The sequence below is a fragment of the Mytilus galloprovincialis genome, chromosome 6, assembly GCF_965363235.1.
Source record: "Mytilus galloprovincialis chromosome 6, xbMytGall1.hap1.1, whole genome shotgun sequence".
In the NCBI taxonomy this organism is placed as follows: domain Eukaryota; kingdom Metazoa; phylum Mollusca; class Bivalvia; order Mytilida; family Mytilidae; genus Mytilus; species Mytilus galloprovincialis.
The window spans coordinates 50,014,595-50,028,555 of record NC_134843.1 but is presented as its reverse complement, the minus strand read 5'-3'; the positions used below and the strand labels follow the sequence as shown (position 1 = coordinate 50,028,555).

The 13,961-nt window shown below is 31.2% G+C and overlaps 1 protein-coding gene across 1 annotated transcript in view; it reads right to left on the bottom strand.

Annotated features, from left to right (window-relative positions):
• The window catches only part of LOC143079799 (von Willebrand factor D and EGF domain-containing protein-like), a 56,154-nt gene that overhangs the window by 16,880 nt on the left and 25,313 nt on the right, over positions 1 to 13,961 (bottom strand). Inside the window, exons 8-14 of the mRNA XM_076255388.1 lie at positions 13,693 to 13,758; positions 12,664 to 12,941; positions 11,968 to 12,054; positions 10,350 to 10,733; positions 9,001 to 9,150; positions 4,686 to 4,898; positions 3,785 to 3,990 (exon numbers count right to left, since the gene is read on the bottom strand). Coding sequence (XP_076111503.1) covers positions 3,785 to 3,990; positions 4,686 to 4,898; positions 9,001 to 9,150; positions 10,350 to 10,733; positions 11,968 to 12,054; positions 12,664 to 12,941; positions 13,693 to 13,758 — 1,384 coding nt within the window. The remainder of the gene's footprint in view (positions 1 to 3,784; positions 3,991 to 4,685; positions 4,899 to 9,000; positions 9,151 to 10,349; positions 10,734 to 11,967; positions 12,055 to 12,663; positions 12,942 to 13,692; positions 13,759 to 13,961) is intronic.

The window sequence follows — 13,961 nt, the reverse complement described above, 5'->3', positions numbered from 1 at the left end:
TGTTTACAAAAAAAAAATAGAATTTTTTAGAATTCTAAGGCTTTTCTACCTCAGGCATGGATTACCTTAGCTGTATTTGGCAAAACGTGTGGGATTATTGGTCTTCAATGCTCTTCAACTTCGTATTTTATTTGGCCTTTTTAACTTTTTTGGATTCGAGCGTCACTGATGAGTTTTTGGAGACGAAACGCGCGTCTGGCGTATATACAAAATTCCTGGTATCTTTGATGAGTTTATTTATATTCAACCTTCAACATTTAACATCCACAAACATTTTTTTGTGAAACATATTTGTTTGTGTGTTTTTCCACATTCGATTTTTACATTTAACATTCGTTTTCAACATTCAACATTCGTTTTTTAAAATTCAACATTCGTTTTTAAAAATTCAACATTCGTTTTTCAAAATTCAACATTCATTTTCAAAATTCGTATTTCAACATTCAACTTTCGATTTTAACACACAACATTAGTTTTTCAACATTCAACATTCGATTTCAATATTCAACATTCAATTTTTTTTTTTTTTTTTTTTTTTTTTTAAACATTCGATGTCAGCATTCATCATTCGTTTTCAACATTCAACATTCGATTTCAACACTCAACATTCAAAAAAAAACCAAACAATGTTGTTTTTTTTCATTTTTTTTCAAACATTAAATTTCAACATTCAATTTTCAACATTCGTATTTTAACGTTCAAAATATACAAAGTCAACATTTAACATTCGTTTTTCAACATTCCACATTTTTATTTCAACATTCAACTTTCGTTTTCAACATTCCACATTCAACATTCGTTTTTCAACATTCAACGTTCGATTTCCACATTTAACATTCGTTTTTAACATTCAACATTCGATTTCAACATTCAACATTCAAATTTATTTTGGCCAATTTTTTTTTTCTTCAACATTTGATTTCAACATTCATTATTCGTTTTCAACATTCAACATTCGTTTTTTTCAACATTCAACATTCGTTTTCAACATTCAAGTTTTAAGCATTCGATTCATACATTCAACATTCAAAATTTGAATGTCAATTTTTTTTTTATCATCATTTAAAAATACCGCACCGAAAAGGTCTTGTGAAAACGAACCAAGAGTGGTGTGAAATAGGTCTTTGTCAAAGGAAGAGGGTACCCTTAGTCATTTAATTCTTGGATAAAACAATCAGACATGCAATAGATGTGTACGCTTTTCGTTCTTATGTCATTAAGGTTAACCCTAGGCATGTGTTGATTGAACAAACATCCTTAGACTGTCCATTTTTTCCTTGTTTTCTTCTGCTATCGCCAACGATCGTTCCACCATCACTCCATCGCTATAGAGCGTTCGTTCCATCGCTCTATGGCGTTTGTTCCCTCGATATTGATCAATAACGTTTATCAAAACTACCCATCCTAAACAACGTGAATTTCTTGATAGTTAATTTCAAGAGGTAAAATGTAGCATTCAAGCTTACAATTATGACAACGAATTAAAAACAATGATTAAGTCATGATCTTAACAAGTTTTTTAAACCAGTGTGGAAGCACAAGTAAAAATGGCTTTTAAAACTACCAAGATGATTGAAGGTCCTCCAACGAAAAAAAAACCATAAAGATACTATACACCTTATCAGAACCTCCACATCCAAGATCGAGTCAGCAGCTTTGGATGATGATGCTTTTAATTGTATAGAGTTTACATGTATTATTAAACCCTTAGACTTTTACTACAATGAACAACAACACCTACGGCAACATATGAAAGACTTTAGCGCAGGACGGGAAAACGTTCCATCACCACTACACATGTCACTCCGCTGCGCTGCGCTGTGCTTTTTAAGTGATGCAACGCGATGAAACGTTTTCACAAACACCACTATCAAACAACTTATAATCTAGCAAAACACTAGATAAGATTTTATTTTTTTTTATTTCTTTTTACTTTCTACCAAGATTGTTTGTTTGCGAAATACTCTATTTTGGTATCTTTAAGAATGTTGAATGTTATAAACGATTGTTGAATGCTGAAAACGAATGTTCAATGTTGAAAACAAATGTTCAATGTTGATATCGAATGTTCCCAAAAAAAGAATTGAAAAAAAGTTTGAATGTTGAATGTTGAAATCGAATGTCGAAAGTTGAAAACGAATGTTGATTGTTGAAAACGATTGTTGAAATTTGTTTTATTAGATTTGAATGTTGAATGTTGAAATCGAATGTTGAATGTTGAAATCAAATGTTAAATGTTGAAATCGAATATTGAAGAAAAAAAGAAATAGAAAAACGAATGTTGAAATCGAATGTTGAAAAAAAGAAATAGAAAAAAATGAATGTTGAATATTGAAATCGAATGTCGAATATTGAAAACGAATGTTGAATGTTGAAATCGAAAATTGAATGTTGAATATTAAATGTTGAAAAACGAATGTTGAATGTTTTAAACGAATGTTGAATGTTTTAAACGAATGTTGAATGTTGAAAAACGAATGTTGAATGTTGAATGTTGAAAACGAATGTTGAATCCTGAAAACGAATTTTGAAAAACGAATGTTGCAATTGAATGTTCAAAAAAAAAAGAAAAAAATAGAAGAAAAAATATTTGAATGTTGAAAAATTAAATAGAATGTTGAATGTTGCAAACGAATGTTGAATATTGAAAACGATTGTTAAATGTTGAAAAACGAATGATTTTTTTTACATAAATGAGGCCGTTAGTTTTCTCGTTTGAATTGTTTTACATTGTCTTATCGGGGCCTTTTATAGTTGACTGTGCGGTATGGGCTTTGCTCATTGTTGAAGTCCGTACGGTGACCTATAGTTGTTAATGTTTGTGTCATTTTGGTCTTTTGTGGATAGTTGTCTCATTGGCAATCATACCACATCTTCTTTTTTATATGTTGAATGTTGAAAACAAATTTTGGATTTTGAATTACGAATGTTGAAAATGAATGTTGAATATTTAAAACGAATGTTGAATGTTGAAAAACGAATGTTTAATGTTGAAAACGAGTTTTGGATTTTGAATTACGAATGTTGAAAATAAATGTTGAATATTGAAAACGATATTGAATATTGAAAACGAATGTTGAATGCTGCAAAACGAATGTTCAATGTTCAAAACGAATGTTGAATTTTGAAATACGAATGCTGTTAACGAATGATGAAAACGAATGTTGAAAACGAATGTTGAAAACGAATATTGAATATAGAAATCGAATGTTGAATATTGAAAACGAATGTTGAATATTGAAAACGAATGTTGATTGTTAAAAAACGAATGTTGATTGTTAAAAAACGAATGTTGATTGTTGCAAAAAAAATGTTGAATGTTGAAAACGAATGTTGAAAACGAATGCTGCTAACGAATGTTGAAAACGAATGTTGAAAACGAATGTTGAAAACGAATATTGAATATTGAAAACGAATGTTGAATGTTAATGAAATGTTGAATGTTGAAAAACGAATGTTGATTGTTGAAAAACGAATGTTGATTGTTGAAAAACGAATGTTGAATGTTGAAAACGAATATTGAAAAAAAATATTGACAAACATGTTTTGAATGTTGAATGTTGAATGTTGAAAACGAATTTGGAAACAAAAATTAAAAAAATAATTGAAAAATAAATGTTTCACAAATAAAAAGATTCCCACAAACTAGATTTCACTCGATTGAAGGCTATATCTTTTTTGGAATTTTTATGATTACTTTTGTCTTTGAATTGCAATTGTTTTTATAAATTATTGCCTTTTTGAAAAAGCATAAATAGTTGATTTATATTTGAAAGACCATTACTTCCAAGAATCTGCAAAGCTCTTATAATTATTGATTGGTCCTTTTTCACGGTGGGTGAAGTCATCTGATGGATCTTTTGATGTACTAGGAACTCCACACAGACCTTTTGCAGTATTAATATCTTTCACAGACGGCTTTATAGAAATCACACTTATAAATCGCCTCGCTATGGAAAATTGTATTTCTGTTGCAATTGGCAAAATAATCTAAATTGAAAAATAATGAATTACTGAAAATACTTTTTTTTCATTATTTACGTGTGTTAACAAAATTAGCTTTATTCTCTGTTTAAAATAACGATACAACGGCTGTGAAATTGCAATTTTTTACAATGTTGTCTATTGTTTTTGTACATTCTAAAACATTAGGAATAGTTAAAAACAAAATTTTCTTAAAATAACCAAAAAACATGTTTCTGAAAAATGTAATGATGGTAAAGCATCTATTTCCTTTGAATTATATATTCTCAGCATGTCAGCATTGCCAAAGTATTTACTGCAATTAGCAAATTGTGATACATGGTGCATGATTTTGTAACAAGTTAAGACTACGAACGGTCTGTTATCTTGATATTTCATTTCTGATTTATAGAAATATTTTTAAAAAACAATTCATGCATAGAGATATAAATTATATATATGTTGCTTTAAATAGAATATCAATAAATCAATCATTTTTTTTAGGTAAAACAACAAGAACGGTGACATCATTTTTTCTGCTCTTTTTTTAAAAAGAATTACATGTATTAGTATGTCTTTACGTTTCTTTCTAGTCACATACTAGTGTGTATGTGTAAAAGCCTTTTGAATATGAAACTTTTGCACAACCAATAGCTTGTCTGATGAAAACTTTGGCTTCAATAAGAATCCCTATCCATTTTTTTTAATTGAAGCATACAAACCTTGTAATTATTATTTGTGTTTTCGATAGCCATATCTGATTTGTCGCAAGATGTCAGTGAGACAATAGGTTGTTGAAGCAAATATTTTTCTCTGTCTGAAACCGTTCCACATGTACGTAGAACAAATAATGACTCTTTGCTCTGTATTGCTATTCCACAGATGCATGAAGTACCGAGCCATCCGGAAACACAGCTTGTAAATAATGCATGTACCTAAAAAAGACATAAGTTTAATTGCAATTGAAAAGAAAATCATACTTTTAGAAATTCAAGGCTCTAAAACGCCTGTGTTGCTGATCTTGATATATGCCCATCTCCAACCATGATCACTGTCCAACAATGTAAACTAGCATATGATTTATAAGTAAAAATATCGTGTCTTGCGGATCATTTTTACTCTTTACAGTGTTTCCATGTCTACCAAAACTGTTGTCTTATATACAATTAAGGGTAAACGCGTCGACATTTAGGACAAAAACTACTATAATTAGTCGACTGACAATGAAGGCTAATTTTCACCAATTTGTAGATCTTGTCTAGCTGATTATTTTTGCTGTGTACAGTTTTTTCTTATACCCTAAAATGCAAAAATGTTAAAAATCATTATTTATGGACATGTACAATAACTGATTTAAAGTGTTGACTGACAATTTCGGCCGTCCTCACATATTGGAGATCTTACCCTGCTGATGTCAGTTATTATTCAAGATAATATGCAAAAACGCCTAAAATTGGTAAAAATCTGCATTTATGGGTAATAACTGCTACTAGTAAACCAGTCTTGATCTGAAAGTCAGTTTGGTCTGAATCGCTCTTAAAACATGTAAAAGACTGATAAAAAAAAATTTAAGTCAATTTCATTTTTCTGACTTATTCACTGCGGTAAAATCAGTCCTGTTCAGTCAATTCGCTTGCAGTCAATTAAGATCTGTTAAGTCTATTTCAAACTGTCCAGAAGTTGTTATTACAATATATTTGGATTACCAGCATACTGAATTGTCTGAAGAAATACTATAGCGTTATTAACTGGCTGTTTCTGTATTGGCACTGGTATAGATCAAGGTTTGCTGTATTGGCCTCGAGACCCGTAGGGTCGAGGGCCAATACAGCTGACCGAGAATCTATACCAGTGCCATTACAGACACAGCCAGTTCATAACACTTTTATTAAATGATTATAAGAGAATTAAAAACCGGAAGTGAACGTCCCGTATTAGCCCATGGGCCAATACAGCTTTTTTCCCGCTTTTTTCTGTATTGGCCCTGTTTTTTTCCGTTTCACAACTTTAAGACGTTACAAAACATTGCACATCATTTAACCTGTTTATTTTATGACTTTTATTTAATATATATTATACAACTGTTTTTATGCATAACGATACTTCCAAAGTTAAGTAATGGCGTAAGAAAATCGAAAACCGGAAGTGAACGTCCTGTATTAGCCCTAGGGCTAATACGGCTTTTTTTTTGTATTGGCCCTGGTTTTTTTCCGTATTGGCCCTGTTCGAAGAGCATTATTATCGTAGTTAATAAGAGATAAGAAGTAGTGCATACATTTGTAAGCCTCTCATCTCTTGGAGTTATTTGTATTGTAGCATTAAGTAAACTCCCATTAATACGTACAAGAATGGTATTTTAATAACACCGCCATTTATGTACATTATATAGTTGTTTGGGGAAATAAATAAGAACATTGTACATGTCTGTGAACAAATAACAGATGTTCCAGAGATTGTACTTTTATTACTCAAGTTAAATAAATGTATCTTTTCTATTATGGATTATTTATTCACGCTACCAAAGCTGATAGAGCACATTTGAAGGCCTCAGTGATTTATCTCTCGTAGTTACAAGCTATATAACTTTTGGACTAGCAAGAAGCAGAAATTACGACAACGCTCTAGCCATGCTGATCATTTTAGATTTTCAAAACTTCTCTTTTTCCATAAAAAAAAATTGAAGATAATCGGCAAAAATGAAACGAAGATAGTAAAGTTAATGATAAAGCTCAATAACTCATACAAAAGTCTACCAATTTGTATGTAAAAAAACAAAAGTTGTAGATATTATCATTGGTAATATTTCCCCGATGTCACATTTTCTCTATCATAAGCGATTTTCGAGATAATATCATGAATATAACAAAACTTGTATTTCACTCCTTTCACTAGCTTTAGCGATTTTCGAGATAATATATTAAAACTTGCATTTTACCCCTATGTTCCATTTTTAGTAAAGTCAGTCATGTTGGTACATTTAGGAATGTTTGATCGTCGGACACAAAAAAAAAAAAAAAAAAAAAGATACACTCATGATGATTTCGACCAAGTTTGGTTTCAATGGGCATAGTAATTTCAAAGGAGATGATTTTTGTCAAATTTAATGGACAACAACGACGTACGCTAAGTGATAAGAACAGCTCACCTAACCATGGTCAAATCTCATAAATTGATAAAAAAAAACAAACAATTCAAGGTAATAAACAAAACTTGGGTAATTGCATGAACGTCAAAGGGGGCACACCGGTGCGTCGACAGGAAGAGTGCATGCTCCTATCAAGTATCAACCACCGCGAAATAAATACTCAGTCAAAATGTCGGGAATGGGAAACAATCGGTTAAATTACAGATTATACGACTTCTTCGGTATTAAAAGATGTATGACTCCAAAAGCATGTCCTTAGTGAGTTGAGTCGACATATTGCATAAAAAGTAAAATAACAAAAATACCGAGTTTCAAGGAAAATTAAATCGGAAAATCCTCTAATAAATAGCAAATTCAAAAGCTCAAACACATCAAACGAATGTAAACAACTGTCTTATTCCTGACCTTGTAAAGGCATTTCCTTATGTAGAAAATGGTGGATTAAACCTGGTTTTATAGCTAGATAAACCTCTCACTTGTATGCCAGTCGCTAAAAAATTCCATTATCTTGACAACAATGTGTGAACAAAACAAACAGATACAATGTATAATTGGTAATAGTGTCAAAAATAAGGATACAGCAGTCAACATTGTGTTATAATTTAAACCGCTAGAAAAACAAACAAATATGTGAACAAAGAAAACCAAAATGGCATATAGACAAAGCACATAATTAAGAATGAAAGACAAGAATGCAAAAAATGACCACAGCACAAAGCACATTGGCGGGAAGCATAAGTACCAAGCCACGCCAAAAGGATAAACAGTATAAGTTAATAGTTTATAAAATCAAATAAAAGAACATTCAACCAATTTAAGTGACGACAAAACTTATGTTGTGTCAACCTCAGACGTTATTCCTCATGACTGTTTAAAGAAGACTAACCAGAGGAGAGGAAATTTTAAATAATAAACCTTAGGGCCATTATTTGAGACTTGCTGACATGTCAAGTATAAACGAAATGATTAAATATTATTGGTATTTAACACTGTCCTCAGATGATAATAAGTGTCAAAACAAAGGCATGATGCCATGCGCATTAAATGTTTTTGTTGAATAACCAAAAGTTTTAAAATAATCAATTATTAAACGTTTGAGGTGTAGATCGTTAAAAATCTTAAAGAAAATAAACACTCGAGCTCTGTGAGGGAATTTTAAATAAAAAATTGATATGAAAATTTACAAATAAACATGTCTGTACCAAAGCATTTGAATCTTGGGAAAATGGTACTTTCGAGGTAACAAGTGATAAAAGAGCGATCTTCATCAAGGACATTGTTATTTATAGGGAAATTCAAGACAAAAAATACAAGGACAATAAAAAGGTTCTTTTACTCACGAATTTACTGACAAAAAGTATATATTTGTTTTCATCAATCAGGACAGGACCAAGCAATATCAACTTGTATATGTAGAATGTATGGTAGTCCATGAACAGCGATACCTATACATTTTTAGGTTCAAGGACAAATATTCCCTGCAGCCTACCCCCCCCCCCCCCCAACACCCCCTAAAAAACAAAAAACGATGAATTATCAACAAAATTCCAAGTTCTAGCAGCACCAGAAATCATCTTCAGCCCAATACTTTACCTCATATTGTCAGTGCTTGAGTGTACAATTCAGAACCAGACTTTACATCTGTTGTATTAGAATTAACATTTTAAGTGCTGTAGATTATATCATTTTTATCTCGGTTAGACGAACAGAAGTCAATAGAACACCCCACCGACTATATCAAAAGGGCAACGAAAAATTAATAAACCAGTTGACAAGGCATTATGAAAAAACTAAATCACCCGAGATAGTTGAATGGAAAAAGGGCGTATGCAATCAGCGAACTCTTTTTAAAATTATTTGTGCACAGACAATGTACAAAAAACAAGACTTACCCTATAAGGACCAAGGTCATTTTTGTACATTACAAATTCACCGATTCCCATATAATCATAGTATGTTCCATCAAAAGTCCTGAAATGTGGATCGTTGTAAGACTGACATAATCTGTTTTTCAGAACAGAATCTTTGTCTACTACGTCTACCTGCAAAAACAGCATAAAACTTTAACAAATGTGCAACACTTTTATTATTTGCTCATAACAAAACAAAATGTGAATAACATCATATACAATATAAATATGGAGACATGAAACGAACAAAAGTTAAAACGACGTGAATCATCGATTTCTGAAAGTCTAACATTTTCATATATCTCTTCGTCAAATTAAATAAATGTATAATCTTTCGGGATACTTAATAAGAACAGATTTTTCGAAAAATCGAAATAGTCTGATGCTAATGAAAAAAAATGTGCATTTAACCTGAAACATCAATAGATGTATTTTTCCAAAGTTTACTTTGAATGAGTTTAATTTATTTTTTATAAATTCCAGCAGCATTTCATTTTTTGAAATTGATTTTCAATTGATTCTATCATGGCTTTCTTGACAAGTCTATTTGATCGCACAATTTGAAAGCGCATCTGGTGCAAGAAAATTGTTACCGTTAATTTTATTGAACCAAGGTTTTTAATAGTGAAGTTAACATTCATCTTGACCTTTACGGATATTAGCCATTTTAAAGGCAACCATGAATGATATTAGTTAAGCAAGAAGTTTAAGGTTGAACCTGAATTTTCCTTTGTAATTTTAGTGAACAATATTTTGCTTTTTCATAATATTTTTCTTCCAAATACTGTGCTGCACGTTCCACGTTGTCGAAACAGGACTTCAAACCTAAATGTCCGGAAAAGGAATATATGAATAAGGTTTATTATTCGATCAATTTCGATGAGATCAGTCATATTAATTAACAATAAGGAGAAACAGCTGTAACGTGTAACTAATTTTCAAAACTCGTAAATTTATTTTGAATATACAAGTTAAAAGAATCAATCTACGTACTCGGTTCAACTCCATTCGAAATAAGACCGGATGCGTCGACAGAGTTAACGTCCCTTCTGCAGAAGCATCACCTATCAAGCAATTTAATGCCTCGATAAACAATTCAACAAAAGTAAAACGGCGCTGTCCGGAAAATGATGATGTGTAAATATTTAATATTTAATGCGCAAAACATAGACATATATCGTAGCGTCAAACAATTCGTTTACACAAAAACTTTGAAGTCTAGAATTCAGGCAATGTTACATGTACATTGGGCTTAAAAAACAGTTGAAACTTTCTTTGAATTTATCCAAAAAAAAATGAACATAGTTGGAAGACTAACAAATCTTAAATACCCTTATTTGGCTTATTTGCACATCTCTCCAGATATTATTAGGTGTCGACATATATGCAGGTGACGTAGATAGTCTTATGTATGCATATCTATTGTTTATATTATACATTCCGTCATTATATCCATACACCTGTAGGGTTCTCTTTTCCATCCAGTCAAGATTTCCCAATCTGATACCACACGATTTAGATTTGAATACAATATCTCTTTTGATCACGTTATTAACGCAAGTTGATTCGCCATAATAAGGTCTGGATATGTAAAAATTGAGATCACAATGAGATCTTAAATCTGGATGTGATGAAATGCATCCCACAGGAACTGTTGATGTAAAGGTTATATTGATAGATTCACCTTCAGTTACTGTGTAATAATATCTGTCCGGCTAAAATTTAAACAAATGATTATATATTAATCTAAGGTACAATGTATGGTAAAAATTCAAAATATAAAAAACTGTTATGAGAGTTCTAAAGAAGACGACAAATGTTTATTATCTTTAAGATTCTTTATTGACGTAATTGAAAATCAATCAAGGTGGAATTTGCGGTCATTTTTGGGAAACAAATTGTTACAATATGTAAATAAACTCATCATAGATACCAGGCGTGAAATCTCGTATATACGCCAGACGCGCGTTTCGTCTACAAAGACTCATCAGTAACGCTCGAATAAAAAAATGTTAAAAATGCCAAATGAAGTACGAAGTTGAAGAGCATTGAGGACCAAAAATTCCTAAAAGTTGTTTCCACATACAGCTACGGTAATCTTTTCCTGAGGTAGAAAAGCCTTAGTATTTCAAAAATTCAAAAATTTGCTAACAGTTCATTTATGAATATGAACATATCAATGGTAACTCATGTCAACACTAATAGTGGAATCGATCCAGTGGTTGTAAATAAACTCATCATAGATACCAAGATTGAAATTTCGTCTATCTGATAGAAACAAAAGATCGATAATTCTTAAATGCCATGTAAATGAACTTTTTTTCCGATATTTGTTGTTGTCCTATTTGAAAACTAAAAGTACTGCTCACAAAATAAGACTTGCACCCTCCATCCCTTTTCAAGTTCATGACTCGCCTATGAGAAATTCAAAACTAATCGGGCGAAAAAAACAAATAAGTGGTGCACAATGGTATCTATGTTAAGGTTGTGAGAGAGTTTCAATAATTTGTAATAAGGGGATAATGAGGAGTCACAGATACAAACATTACGAACGAACGGACGGGGAGACGGATAGACTCATCATCACTGTATACAGCATGATTTAGAAATCGGGCATATGAAAATATCAGAATTACGGTAAAAAAATAAACTTCACGTAAATTTGAAAATGGTAACAGTAACATCTGCATCATTTTTTCGCCATCATAGTAAATCGAAAAAAATAATTAGAAAGAGTTTCAGGATGATCAGGTAAATTTGAATGTATAGGAATGGTAAAAAACCTAAATGTATTCCTGAAGTAGTGATTTAACTATAGAACTTTGAATAGGAAAATGATAACAAAAACTTGACTATTTAAAATCACTCTAAATAATCATCTTCTCAATTTTTTTGTCCAGCAAATTTGCTTTTATCAGGCATGTCTTAAAAATATATATTTGTGCTTACATACAATCCTGCGCGAAAAATACTGGTATAAAGATATGGACCTGGTGTTGACCCTCTTGAATATCTCATTCTGATAGCACATTTGACCTTTAAATAAAAATATTTGAAATGCATGATAATTAATCTAACCAATATGATGCGATCCTTTTTTTGTCTTGTCAACCATATTATTTTGTTTTGGTCATATTCAGAAACGATATTTTTTTTTATGTTTGAAAATCTTTGCTAGCAGTGGAAGAAACTTAAATTAGTACGAGAACTACATACAATACAGTATCCAATACTCAAACTTTTAAACCAAATTCTAAATTTTAATTTATACTATAAAGGGACGGGGATGGTGGTATCAACAAATAATAAAGGAGCTAAAGCAGGGCAATACGATATATAACTATTTGATAGCTTTATTCGAATAATTTTATTTAGCTGCAATTAGTAGCATAACCATCTTCTAATCTATTGTATTCTTGACAAATTCAATAACTTGCTCAAAGTATCGAATTATACTTTTTGCGGCATAGTTTTATAGGAAACCAATAACTATATCGAAATATCCGAAATTTTACTGTAAGATTTGCAATCAAAACTAAAAAACTGTACAACTTTATATGTTCATAATGTATATAATAACAAAAAATTAATTATTCAATTTCTGTTTTATGAGCTTCTCTAAAAATTAGCAGAATCGAACCATACCTCCATGTTCATCTTGTATTTACCATGCCAATCCGTTTCCTTTAGAACAATGGCATTTGTGATATCTTTGAAATGCATGTTTGTGTTGTTCTTAATAACATTCCCACATATCAACCAGTAAACGTCGTAGACATAGGTACCGTTGGATTGGTCATCAAATTCACACTTAAAGATTGGAATTAAGCTAGGCTTTGAATCTAAGTTAGGTATTGGGATAATTTCACCTTCTGTTAAAACAGCTTCAACCTCCACAGATAAGCTGGCTGTTGGAAAATTAGCTACAATCATAAACATGCGTTAATTCAAATACAAAGGGCAACTACAAAGATCATCGATTTCAAATTCTTGTTGTCTACATATAGTTATTCCATATTCAAAATATTCAAAAACGGTTTTTATGTTTGTATTCTCTATCTTGTTATTGAGAATTTAAAAGTCATCAAAGATACCAGGCTTATAAATTTAGGTCGCCAGCGCATTTTTTTGAATGAACAAGATAAAGCAGTGGAGCTCGATTCAAAACGGATAAAGTTTTGAAAGTAAATATTCAAATGTATGTTTAACTTACCAACAAAAAAATAAATATCAGGATCAAATCAAACATAAGAGTAAATGCAATCTGAAATAGCACAAATTTAAAACTAAGAAGGGACAACAGTAGCATGTGCCAGAAACATTATTGTATAGTATAACTTTAACAATGTTGTTTTCATAAAAGACATAATAGGAGCAGCTATAATTGACTTGACTTAGTTTGATATTGCGAAGAGATAAACGTAAAAAAAATTGAAAGTGTTACACGTGTTTCAGATAACAAAAATGGAAAAAACAATCTTCGATGACATGAGATCTCTCAGAAGCTTAAGGGTAATCATATGCTTCCGATTAGTGAGCTGCACATAATCCAGTGAGTTTTGGACCACATAAAACATATATTTTTTTTGTGTTTTAATGTTCAACATTAAATTGTATGTTAGAAAGGCCACAGAAAGAAACAGAGTTCAAATAAGGTGGATATGTATAACTTACAACTACAGCCTGGATAATATTCCGTTTCTGAAGACATACTAGCTGGGCAGTGTACTGGTCCACTTCCTACAAAAAGAGTTTTAAAACATATCAATAGTTTTCTGTTGATAAATGATTTATCGAGAACAATTGATTGGTAAAGTACTACTCAACGTCAAGCAGCAAATAGTATATGCAAGTTCAAGTCGATAACATGTTAATGAAAATTTAACGTACCATGTGTGTTACTTGAAGAAACCGATAATAAGAGTCGGATGTTTCACGGGCCA